General features: G+C 41.6%; 1 protein-coding gene across 1 annotated transcript in view; it reads left to right on the top strand.

Annotated features, from left to right (window-relative positions):
• Positions 1 to 11,562, top strand: part of LOC309505768 (NLR family CARD domain-containing protein 3-like) — a gene marked incomplete at its 5' end in the record, with an annotated part of 54,286 nt that extends 42,724 nt beyond the window's left edge. Inside the window, 2 exons of the mRNA XM_082179227.1 lie at positions 6,124 to 6,297; positions 7,290 to 11,562. Coding sequence (XP_082035353.1) covers positions 6,124 to 6,297; positions 7,290 to 7,296 — 181 coding nt within the window. The 3' untranslated portion in view covers positions 7,297 to 11,562. The remainder of the gene's footprint in view (positions 1 to 6,123; positions 6,298 to 7,289) is intronic.
• Between the last annotated feature and the right edge of the window lie 670 nt (positions 11,563 to 12,232).

Here is a 12,232-nt window from a genome sequence, read left to right as displayed (position 1 = left end):
CCGAGGACCACTTGCAGGGCTGTTTTCAAAGATCGAATTTCCCGCTCCCAGCATCCGCCAAAATGTGGTGCACTGGGTGGATTGAATGTGAACCTAATCTGCTGGCCTGCAAGTTGAGCCTGGAGCTCAGGTTGAAGAGCTGCAAAGGCATCACGAAGTTCTTTTTCCCCACCTTTGAAATTCGTTCCTTGATCTGAAAGGATTTCATAGGGTTTGCCTCGCCGAGCAATGAAGCGACGAAGGGCCATCAGGAATTAATCACTGTCCAGACTTGTGAGGAGATCAATATGCACTGCACGGATGGTCATACACTTGAAAATGATCCCCCAACGTTTTTCATTTCTGCGTCCCACCTTTATGAGATAAGGGCCGAAGCAATCTATCCCAGTTGAATAGAAAACTGGCTGGTGAATTCTCAACCTTGCTGGTGGGAGGTCAGCCATTCTTGGGGGATGCGGTTTGGCCCGCCATTTTTGACATTCAGTGCATTGGCGTTGATGATGTCTGACTGCTGCTCGTCCTTTTAATACCCAGTATTTCCTCCTGAGCTCCGCAAATACCCTCTCTGGTCCAGGGTGATGCAAACGATCATCATAATCTTTAATGATCAGCTTGGTGAGTGGGTGATGTGGGTCAAGGACAATAGGATGAATGGCATCTTCTTCTAGTTCACTGATCTGTCGGAGACGACCGCCAACACGTACGAGATGTGTGTCAGAATCTAGATCAGGGGCTAGGCAGAGCAGTCGACTGCTACTTGGCAGAGGTTTACCAGATTGTAAATGGGACACCTCTTCAGGAAATGAGTCTGCTTGGATCTGACGGAGTACATTGAGCTCAGCTTCTTTATAATCCTCTGCAGTTAAAATAGGGGGAGAGCTCTCATTGGATAGTTGTATAAGGGCCTTTAGGTAGTCTGTGAATGTGTGAAATTGCTGAGGATCTGGCAGTGGCAGAGCAGAGGTTAACAGTCCACAGAAGCTAGACTTTTTTAGCTCACTGTCTTGGCTTGTGTGAGCTAATGGTGGCATCTCTGGCCAGCTTCCTGGTGGTTGTCTGAGGAATGCTGGACCTTGGTTCCATATGCTGTCTCTGTTGAGATCAGAGGGAGACTTTCCTCTCGTTATGGCATCTGCAGGGTTGTCACCTGACTGTACATAACGCCAGGTGTCAGATTCAGTTAAGTCCTGTATCTCTGTCACTCTGGTCCCCACAAAAACCTTAAAGCGGCAGGAATCTGATAAAAGCCAGGTCAATACGGTAGTGGAGTCGGACTACAGAGTGACACTATTGAGTGGTAATGTTAGCTCTGTCTTCAGGACTTTAGCAAGCTGCGCTCCTGTGAGTGCTGCACACAGCTCAAGACGAGGAATGCTCTGTTGTTTCTTGGGAGCAACACGGGATCTAGCTGTTACAAAAGCCACCTCCACTATACCTTGAGGGTTCTCTGTTCTTAAGTAAGCCACTGATCCGTAAGCTTTCTCTGAGGCATCACAAAAGATGTGAAGCTGCCTATTACTAGTGGGGCAGTCTAGTTCCTTGCTGCAATAACATCTAGGCAAAGTGATATGCTGCAGGCCTTCCAACTCGCTCTCCCAGTGTTTCCAAGAGTCTATTAGGTCCTCTGGTAGTCGTGGATCATCCCACTCCCTCTTTTTGTCCCACAACCTCTGTACTAACACCTTAGCTCGAGTGGTGAATGGTACAATGTAGCCAAGTGGATCATACTGGCGAGCAAGAATCTGATAGATGCTTCGCATTGTGGGCACTTGACAGTCAGGTTTGCGTCGCTTGTATGAGAGGGTGTCGGATTGACAATTCCAATGCAGGCCAAGTGTTGATTCCTGAGCCTCTTGGTGACCGTCACGGAGCCAGAGGATGCTGCTCTGAGATTGAATATCCTCTGGCAGATGGCTGATAACTGAAGGGTCATTGCTAGCCCACTGTCTAAGCTCAAAGCCACCTGATGCTAGCAGGCTGCAGAGTTTGTCAACCAGATTCTTGGCCATGTCACGGGAAGCAAAGCTCTGAAGACAATTGTCCACATAAAATGACTTCTCCACTGAAACCCGTGTGTCCTCTCCAGGCTGGCTGTGATCTATTACATGCTTCTGTAAAGAAAACGAGGCACAACATGGACTGCAAGTAGTCCCGAAAGGCAGTACCTGCCATTCATAGACATCAGGGATTCTGTCTCTATGCATATCTCTCCAGATGTATCTCAGCAGTGGTTTATCCTTTGGCAAGAGGCGTACCTGATGGAACATGCCACGGATGTCACTACTGATGGCAACAGAGTGCTCCCGGAAACGCAGAAGGGCTGCCAGAAGTGACGGACCAAGTGTTGGACCAGGTAGTAGGAGTTCGTTCAGGTTGTCCCCTTGGTATGAGAATGAACAGTTGAAGACCACCCTATTCTTCTCATTATGTTGCACCATGTGGTGCGGGATGTACCAGGCTTCCTTCGTGCTGTTCACCTGTTCCTGATTAAGTTTGACAACATACCCAGCTTGCACTAGCTTGGCTAGCTCCTCTTGGTATACTGCAGCCAGATCAGGGTCCCTTTCAAGTCGTTTCTCAATTGCCCTTAACTGGGGTAAAACGGCTTCCTTAGGTGCGCAGAGACGAGGCATGTTCTTGACACGTAGCAGGGGAGTAGCATATCGCTGAACACCAGCAACATCCACTCTCACAGTGTTTTCTTGCAGAAGCTGAATGGATTCTTTGTCTTGGCGTGACCTGGTGATCACCTTTTCACTCTGGTAAGGTAGAACATCCATTTGCCACAGTCTCTCCACGTTTGCGTAAAGGTCATTGACAGGCCGCAGCGAGGTAAAGAAGCATTGATCATGGGAAAGAAGACTGCTCAATTCTTGAGTTGGACCGTGCAGTGTCCATCCCAGACGTGTTCTCACTGCTGCCGGACCACCCGGGGGCCCCAGTCTGACTGGCTGTATAGGTGTGATAAGGTGGGGGCAATCAGAGCCAATGAGAAGCACAGGCTGTACCTTGTTCAGCTGTTGTAGTGGTAACCCGGCAAGATGCGTGAACTTTCTTTGCAGTGCAATGACTGGGTGAGTATGTTCTGCCAGGTTGAGTACGTTAGCTGTGAAGGCATTACCGATCTTGTAGACTTTACTGGGGTTAGCAGTTGGGGACACAGTAAAAGTCACTGCCGCCCCGTGAATGACCTGGGTATCTTGTCTCACTGTGCGAAGCATAAGATCCTCGGGTTCTCCCACAAGTCCCAATTTCTCTACTGCATCATGCAGAATGATGGTCCGCTCTGATCCATCATCCAACACAGCATAAGCCTCCATCGCCCTGTTGCCATTCCTGATCAGTACCTTTGCCACTTTGAGAAGCACTTTACTGCTGGATGTTGGGCGGTCAACATACAAAACTGCACTAGAAGGAACTGTATTTTGTTGATATGGCTTGACTTGATCATTGACTTCATGCAGTACCAGAAGGTGCTTCTTGTTACAAGTTGGACAGGGAGTCTTTAGTGTGCAGTTGGCTGCTTGATGTCCACGACCACAACGCCAGCATCGGTTTTTAGTCTTTATCCAGTCTATCTTCATGTCTTTGCTGAGAAGCTTGAAGTTGTCACAGCCATTCAAATAATGCTTGTTATTGTCACAGTACGGACAAAAGGCCTTTACCTTCTCTGCTCTGACTGGAGCTGGTTTAAATGTGGCTGATGATGTCAGCGTTGACGGTGACTTTTCAGTCCCAAGGAGAACAGTAGTTGGTCTGCGAGGCTGCTTAGGCTCTCTTCTCACCTCTCTGATGTGTGCTGAGGAGTCCTGCTTTGGATGACAAGTATACTGGCTATTGTCTTCCTGTACTTGAAGCTCATATTCCAGCCAATCTGCAAAATCCAGTAGTGTGGGAATAGAAACTTGCAGTGGGTGGGTATATCTTTTGAAACTAGATCTTAGGTCATGTGGCAGTTTACTTTGGAGGCGAGACACATGTGATCCACATTCCAGCTCTACATTTCCTTTGTGGCCCAGCTGTTGTAACATACTGACAAGAGAGCGCACCTGCAGTCCAAACATCCTAAAGGCTTTTATATCTCCACTGCGTATGTTAGATCCATCCATCAGCTCAGAGATGCGTTGGAGGGCTAATTGGTGAGGTTGACCATACATTTTATTCAGAGCTCTCATAGTGTTAGTGAAGGGAAACCTCGAATTGCTGTAAGAGTCCGCCACTAGGAGGGCCTCCTCCAGTTTCAGATGGTCAGTGAGGATTTGAAACTTAAAGTGTTCTGTGGCATCGTCAGGTAGGATATTCTCCAAAGCAATTCTCAACCTTGAAAACGCCCTAGGGTCAGGGGACATAAGGAATGGGATGGTAGGTGCTGGACCTCTGTAAGTTTCTCATTAGTAGATGAGGGGAAGAGATGCTCTGAACTGTATTCTGCATGGGCTGGCCTCCGGCGGTCCTGTGATGGGACCACATATCCAGGCAGCTGAGGTGGAAGTGAATACGGGGTAGAGTTGGCATACCTGATCTGCGGTGAGTCACTAAACTGTGTTGTAAAGGGAATTCTCTTATGTGAGGGGGAAGAAATGTTCATGTTTCTCAGATCCTCAATCAGCTCTGAGCTTTCTCCTGGCGCAGCTGGGCATGGATGTCGATTAGCGACAGGTGGTGGTAGCCTGGAGCGTGGGGCTGCTATTGGGCGGTATGGCTGTGGAGTCTGAATGTTGACTGATGGAGAGTGAGAGCGTGGTGATGGCATCGGGGAAGTGACTGACTCAGGTGGAGCTCCACGCTCAGATTTCAGGCTTTGAAGCTCATTACAGAGTACAGCATTCTGTTGACGCATCTCTTGTAATGCTGTGATGATCTCAGGGAGCTGGCTGGCTTGTCGTTGCAAGGCTGCATTCTCCCGCTTAATCTCTTCAAACATAGCTGTAAGCTCTGGTAGCTGTTTCACTTGCCGTTGCAATGCCGCATTCTCTTCTCTCAGCTTGTCATAAGTGCTGTCCCATCGGTCGGTCAATCTCCATTCTGAACGATCTGATGCTTGGCTGACTGGTGAAGTGGATCTGGAGTAACCTGTAGGACTTGGCGGTTCATCCTCCTGTACAGCATGGTAGGTAGGCGACCGTGGTTGCTGTCGACGAAGCCCAGGTCCACTGAGCTCATAGTCTTCAAAGTAAGCTGGAAGGTTAACTTGTCTCCTTGGTCGTACGGCAGGGGCTTCTCTTTCTGGGTGAGACATGGCTGTAGCAGTCCACTATCCGGCTCGAAGGACCATGTAAAACTTGCTGCTCACTCTTTTATCTTTCTGGTTCAGAGTATTGAATGGCTACAGGATGTCCGGTTAGAACATAACGTCTCACACCAGGGGTACTTGAAGATGATTTATTGTGCTAAAGTCATGTATGTGGTTAGTTAGTTGCACGCACACACACAATCCTCAAATCTTGAGATGACAACATTTCTGCCGAATTTAACTGTTATTTATAATAAACAAGCACATCTATACATCTCTCAATAGAATCTTGTTTCCAACTCCCCGGGAAGTTTTAGAACAGTCCAAATCACAAACAGAGGTGGGGGAGTTGGGAGAGACCATTTTCAAAGGGTGGCCTTTTTTACAGTCTCTTTCCTGCTTTTGTCCCACATCCCTCTCAAAGCGCAGAGTGGTAGGCTATATCACGCGTCTTTGTGTGGAAATATAAAACAATTTTTTTTTTTTTTTTACAACCGCCGGTAGTTGGTCCATTACCATCACGGTGGTAAAAAACTGCCACCGTCACAGCCCTAAATATCATAAAATAACCTTGTTTGAAATACTATATTGACTGAGTTAAATAGAATTGCATTACTAAATAGAGACTAAAATACAATCTTCATTGACTAAAACTAGACTAAAATGTCATCAGTTTTCGTCGACTAAAACTTGACTAGACTAAAAAAGAGTATGAACGTGACTAAAACTAATAAAAATTAAAAGGACAACTTGACACAAAGACTAGACTAAAACTAAAATTAAAACAGGCCGCCAAAAACAACACTATTGACAGCATTATGTTATTTATTTTTTTAAGTGTTATGTTTATCTCTGGATATAGGCTTAATGTGTGTCATTGTTCTCTACAGGTTGGTTGATTGTGGTGTCACAGATGAAGGTTGTGCTGCTCTGGCTTCAGCTCTGAGATCAAACCCCTCACACCTGAGAACACTGGATCTGTTTAGGAATAAACTAGGAGACTCAGGAGTGAAGCTGCTGAAGGATCTGAAGGATGATCCACATTATAAACTGGAGACACTAGTGTAAGAATAGTTCTTGACGATTTTCAAATGGCTCATTTTTACTCACTAGAAAAAAAAGGAAATTGTATCAGGTTCAGTAACACCACGTGTGTGTGTGTGTTTGTGTTTGTGTGTGTGTGTGTGTGTGTGTGTGTGTGTGTGTGTGTGTGTGTGTGTGTGTGTGTGTGTGTGTGTGTGTGTGTGTGTGTGTGAATATTTTGTTTAAGATTCTTAAATTGAGCTTCATTTTTGCAGGTCTCTGAACTTTAAACTGTGTTTAATATGAGTTTAATTCTGCTCATAGTGTTATGACTGATTGGGACAATAATATTAATATTATATTTTATGGAAGTAAAATAATGCCAAATGTTTTTGAAACAAAAAAGCCAGTTGAATTGCACTACTTGAAAAAAATAGGCATTGCATGCTTGCATTTTCATGCATTGTATTTTTTAGGGTTTGCATTTTTATGGGCTGAAATTCAGCATGGAGAATATTTAAGCTGTGAATATTTCAATTCAAAACATTTCAAACACATTTTCATTATTACAAATTAAATAATCCATATTCACCTTTCATATTTCACTTCCAAAATATTCAAACTGTTCAAAAATACAACATGTTTACAACTACTAATGTAATGCCAATTAGTGCAATTCAACAGGCTTTTTTGTTTCAAAAACATTTGGCATTATTTTACTTCCATAATTTTTTACATTAACTGTCTCTATGTGTGTGATAATCTGAGATTTGGGTTGTTTGTTATTAACTGATATTAAATGTGTAGTGAGTGTAATGATCATTTCTGCTGGTTCTGTATCAGCTGTCCGTTGTGTGAAAGTGGCTTTTCATGTGCTTTTGATTTTGTAAAGTGACTTAGAGCATCAGATAGAAGCTATATTATCATGTTTGAGAATGAATTAATATAGATTATCTAGTTAGTTTTCTTATGAAAAGATGTGACAGATGTAATATCTCATACTGCATATGTGACTGTTTGTGTTTTATTTTAGTTATTAGATGACAGTCTGATCTTCTGATGATCATCTGATGGTGAATAAGGATCCACTACAGAGACTCACAGTCAACAGAATCAACAGAGACTGAAGATACAGTGTCTTCACTGTTATAAATTAAGACTTCACCTTTTATTTCACAGCAAATTACAATCTACAATTACAGATGGCAGACAGTGTGTGTGGCGTCGTGTGGGTGAGCGGTTCGCTGATGTCAACGTTGTGGGTCAAGTGGCCCATGGTGGCGGTGGGGTTATGGTATGGGCAGGCGTATGTTATGGACAACGAACACAGGTGCATTTTATTGATGGCATTTTGAATGCACAGAGATACCGAGACGAGATCCTGAGATCCTGAGGCCCATTGTTGTGCCATTCCTCCACGACCATCACCTCATGTTGCAGCATGATAATGCACGGCCCCATGGTGCAACGATCTGTACACAATTCCTGGAAGCTGAAAACATCCCAGTTCTTGCATGGCCAGCATACTCACCGGACACGTCACCCATTGAGCATGTTTGGGATGCTCTGGATCGGCGTATACGACAGCGTGTTCCAGGTCACAATCAACAACCTGATCAACTCTATGCAAAGGAGACGTGTTGCACTCCGTGAGGCAAATGCAAATACTGACTGGTTTTTGGACTTTTTTTCTCGAAATTTAACGAGTTTTTTCTTGAAACACAATTTTATTCTCGAAACAACGAATTTATTGTCAAATTATAATGAGTTTATTCTCAACATTTTATTTCAACTTTTTTTTTCAAAGTTTAATCTTGCATTATAATGACTTTAATCTCAAGATAGTTTTTATTTTTTTATTATTGCTTGGCCCTAATCTTCTTCAGTACTTAATAGATGATGTAAACTAAAGCATTGCCAACAAATGAGACCTTATTGTAAAGTGTTACTGAAATATTATGAATAAGTCTCCAGTCTGAGTGTTTTCTATAGTAATTTAGTGCTTAACGGTAGTTTTTGATGGTCTGTATGGAGACACACTTTTGTGTAGATATTGTACAGGTTGATTGTGTCTTTTGCGTACATGAAGTTGAGGATTATGAATGAAAATATAAATAACTATACTTTTCATTTAAATACATTTCTTCAAATACTCCATTGCCGTAGCAGTCAAAATAATCAAAACACACACACGTCATTAATGTGATTTTTATTCAGTGCTGTAAAAATAAATATTTCAAACATTTTAAAGTCATTCTGAGCACCAGCGTATGAACACATACACACACACTCACACACACACTGTAGCTTTAACAAATCGCTGCTCAATTCAAATAAAATCCATTATACGTTTAAAAAAAATCTGTAATATTCATTTAACTGTTCACATCTCACCTTCACTATCACGAAAATAACACACAAAATGATTATAATAAAAGTCAAAGGTGACACGTTACAATAAGGTCTCATTAGTTAATGCATTAACAAACAAGCAATATTTTTTATTTCACATTTGCATTTAGTAACCATTGTTTATGTTAGTTAATCAAAATGCTCATGTTCGTTCATAGAGCTTTAATGTTAACAGATACAACTGTTGATCATAGAAATGTTAATAAATACAGTGAAAGTATTGTTTGCTTCATGTTAACTAATGAAACCTTATTGTAAAGTGTTACAGTGCTATGCATAAGTTTAGACATCCATGCTAAATTTGACTAAAAAGAGGAATAAAAAAACATCTTTTGGAAATTGAACTTAATGCCTTAATTAAAAAAAATAGGAAAAATCCAACCTTTAAGGACACCAATTTTCTTTGTGAATGAATAATGTATCGTAAATAAATAAATGTTCTTCCTTAAAATATAGGGTGCATAAGTCTGGACACCCCTATGTTAAATTCCCATAGAGGCAGGCAGATTTTTATTTTTAAAGGCCAGTTACTTCATGGATCCAGGATACTATGCATCCTGATAAAGTTCCCTTGGCCTTTGGAATTAAAATAGCCCCACATCATCACATAGCCTTCACCATACCTAGAGATTGGCATGGTTTTATTTCAGTTAGCCTAATAGCTGGTTTGATTTGCATTGAGAGATGATCTTATGGAAAGTACTCCATGCCAATCTCTAGGTAGTCCTTGAGTGTCCTTAAAATTGGTGTCCTTAAAGGTTGGATTTTTCCAAATTTTTTTAATTAAGGCATTAAGTTCAATTTCCAAAAGATGATTTTTTATTCCTCTTTTTAGTCAACTTTAGCATGGGTGTCTAAACTTATGCATAGCACTGTATACACAGATAAGATGGCCACTAATCTAAAGCTTCAGATTGTAAAGGAACAATGAACATATATTTGCTTTTAACTTTTTATATTATGTCCATGTGAAGCTATATTACCCTTTAGGTATTACACTGTTTGCAAAGCTACTTAGAAGACCTTCTTTTGATCTGAACACACGTGTAATGGAAATGACTTTTGCACTTAGCACAGTGAATCATCTTGCCATAGTCTGGACTGTTGCAGTGTGTTCATCTACGATGCTGGGATCCATGCTCGGAGTCAACAGCTCTGGCAGAAGATGGTCGAGGAAGAGATGTTCAGACTTGGGTATGGCTTTCAGCAGCAAGTCTGCATCTCTCACAATTCGATTGATGACCATGACCTGTTTGGTCCAAACTACAAAGTCACTGTAGTGGACATTACACACAAACATCTGCTGCTGGACCTGGTAATAGTACGGGTAGGTCCTCTTCAGCTGCCCAGTTGTGTCAAGGCAGAACTGGAGGTCTTCACTGCAGCTGGTCAGGCCCGCTCTGTGTTTATACGGGCACTTAATCTCCAGTGTTCCCCTCCCACAACATGAGCCACTTACAGTCCCTTCAGGTAATGCACCAAGATGTAAGTGGTCTGGGCGAACAACAAGACTAGAGAGTCTAGCAACGAAATTAGTGTGACCTTTACTCATTTCTTCTATGTAGCATTTTCTTGCTGTATCCTCCATTTGTCTCCCCCAGAGTACGGCCGGTACTTGTAGATCCTTGGTCTTGTAATGCATGATGTTTTTAATATCATTGTCTGTAGGCTCTCCAGCTGTGCACAAGTGGTGCAAGTTTGTGCTTGTTATTCTGCCTTCTCTATGTGTGTGCCAGGCCCTGCATTTTGATTGCTCCCTGGTGGTAAACTCGAGACCTTCACACTGATCTGAAGTACAGTAAGTAAGTCTCTGAAACATCTCAAGACTCTTCTCCTTTAGAACATGTGGTGGTAGGCCCCTCAACTGATTTTCATAAACAGCTGTAAGTGGCTCTGGTAGGTTTGTTTAAGTGTCCGATTCAAATGCAGAATCTGTGTCACTAAGGTCCATGCTGGTGAAAACATCTGCATTAGGTGCAAGGCCTCTTAGCTCCCTCTACAGTCACTCTACGGTGATTCCCATACCCAAGAAGGGTACCACCAAAGTCCTGAACGACTTCAGGCCTGTGGCACTAACCTCACTGGTAATGAAGGCCATGGAGAGAGTCATAAAGGACTATATCACCAAGATATCAGATCCAATGATGGATCCACTCCAATTTGCATATCGGGTGGGCAGGGGGATCGACGAAGCAGAAATCTTCATCCTAGACAATACACACACCAGGCTTGTGCACAATTCAGAACTGAATTGAGAATGACTCCTTAATCTTGATTCAATTCAATTCTTGAATTTGAATTGAATTTGAATTGATGTCAAAAACAGGATCTAGAATTACAATTCGAATTTGAATTAAAGGAAGCAGAATTGCAATTCAATAAAAATTCAAAGAAATTCATATACATATTTTAAGTGAAGTGTTTAACAATGACAGATATGATTGCATTATAAATGATATTAGTTTGAACTACTTGTACAGATTACATTAAAAGGATATGTTTTCCCCCAGCAATGAATGTTAAAAGCTCTAGTCACAGAACAAATAATTAAGTTTGATTTATTGTAATTGTAATTTTGTGGAACATGATGGAACATGACTCAATAAATGATAACTGCATTTACAACAACTTTGTGTTTGTGTGATTACTTTGAAATGAAAATTACATTGGAACAAAACTAATTAAACAACATTGAGGGGGTAATTTATTTATTTGATCAATATCTATTTTAGAACAAAATGTATGCAGGGTTGAGGAGTAAATAGTTACGTGAAATGAAATTTCTGTTATTAAATTACAAAATTAATGTAATTGTATTTAGTTGTATTACTGAGGTAAAATGTTTAATTCAATTAGTTACTAATCAACTTAAAACGAAATTGCTTTGCATTGATAAAGTTGATTGATAAAGTAATCCAAACCACATCTATAATGGGTAACTAATAACAGTAAGAAATAACATTTCCAAAGTAACCTTCCTAACACTGAATGCATGCGAGACTCAACACATTCTTTCTGTTGTGTGACTGTGTGGAATTTCTTTGAATTGCCATGAATTTAATTCCACTTCCTGTAATTCCAATTCCAATTCAATTCAACATCCTGTGGGGCGGAGTCAATTCAATTCAAATTCCAATTCATGAATTGAATGGAGGCCAATTCTGAAATTCAGAATTTTGCACAAGCCTGGTGTTGCCCAGATTACTGAGAGCCCTGACAGACATGACACCAGCGCTTCATGTGGAGCTGATTTCAGGCTTTTGGGATGTTGTCCTGTTTTTATGTCTTTCTTTCAACCTTTCCGCTTCTCTTTCGCTTTGTCCACCGTCTCTTCAGGATTCTCCATGATTCTCCATGATTCTCTCTTTCTTCCTCGCTTCTTATTCTCTGATAGTTATCATTAGACAATATGGCATATTAGGCAATATGTTACAAGACAATGTTTTTATTGTCAAACATTAGGTCATAGATCCTAAATAATGTGCCTTAAAGAGATATTTCATCCAAAAAATAAAATTCTGTCATCATTTACTCACCCTCAAGTTGTTCCAAACCTGTATGACT

This window comes from Leuciscus leuciscus (genome assembly GCF_965113295.1).
Source record: "Leuciscus leuciscus genome assembly, chromosome: 9".
NCBI lineage: Eukaryota > Metazoa > Chordata > Actinopteri > Cypriniformes > Leuciscidae > Leuciscus > Leuciscus leuciscus.
The sequence above is the reverse complement of the archived record's forward strand: the minus strand, read 5'-3'. Positions and strand labels throughout refer to the sequence as shown.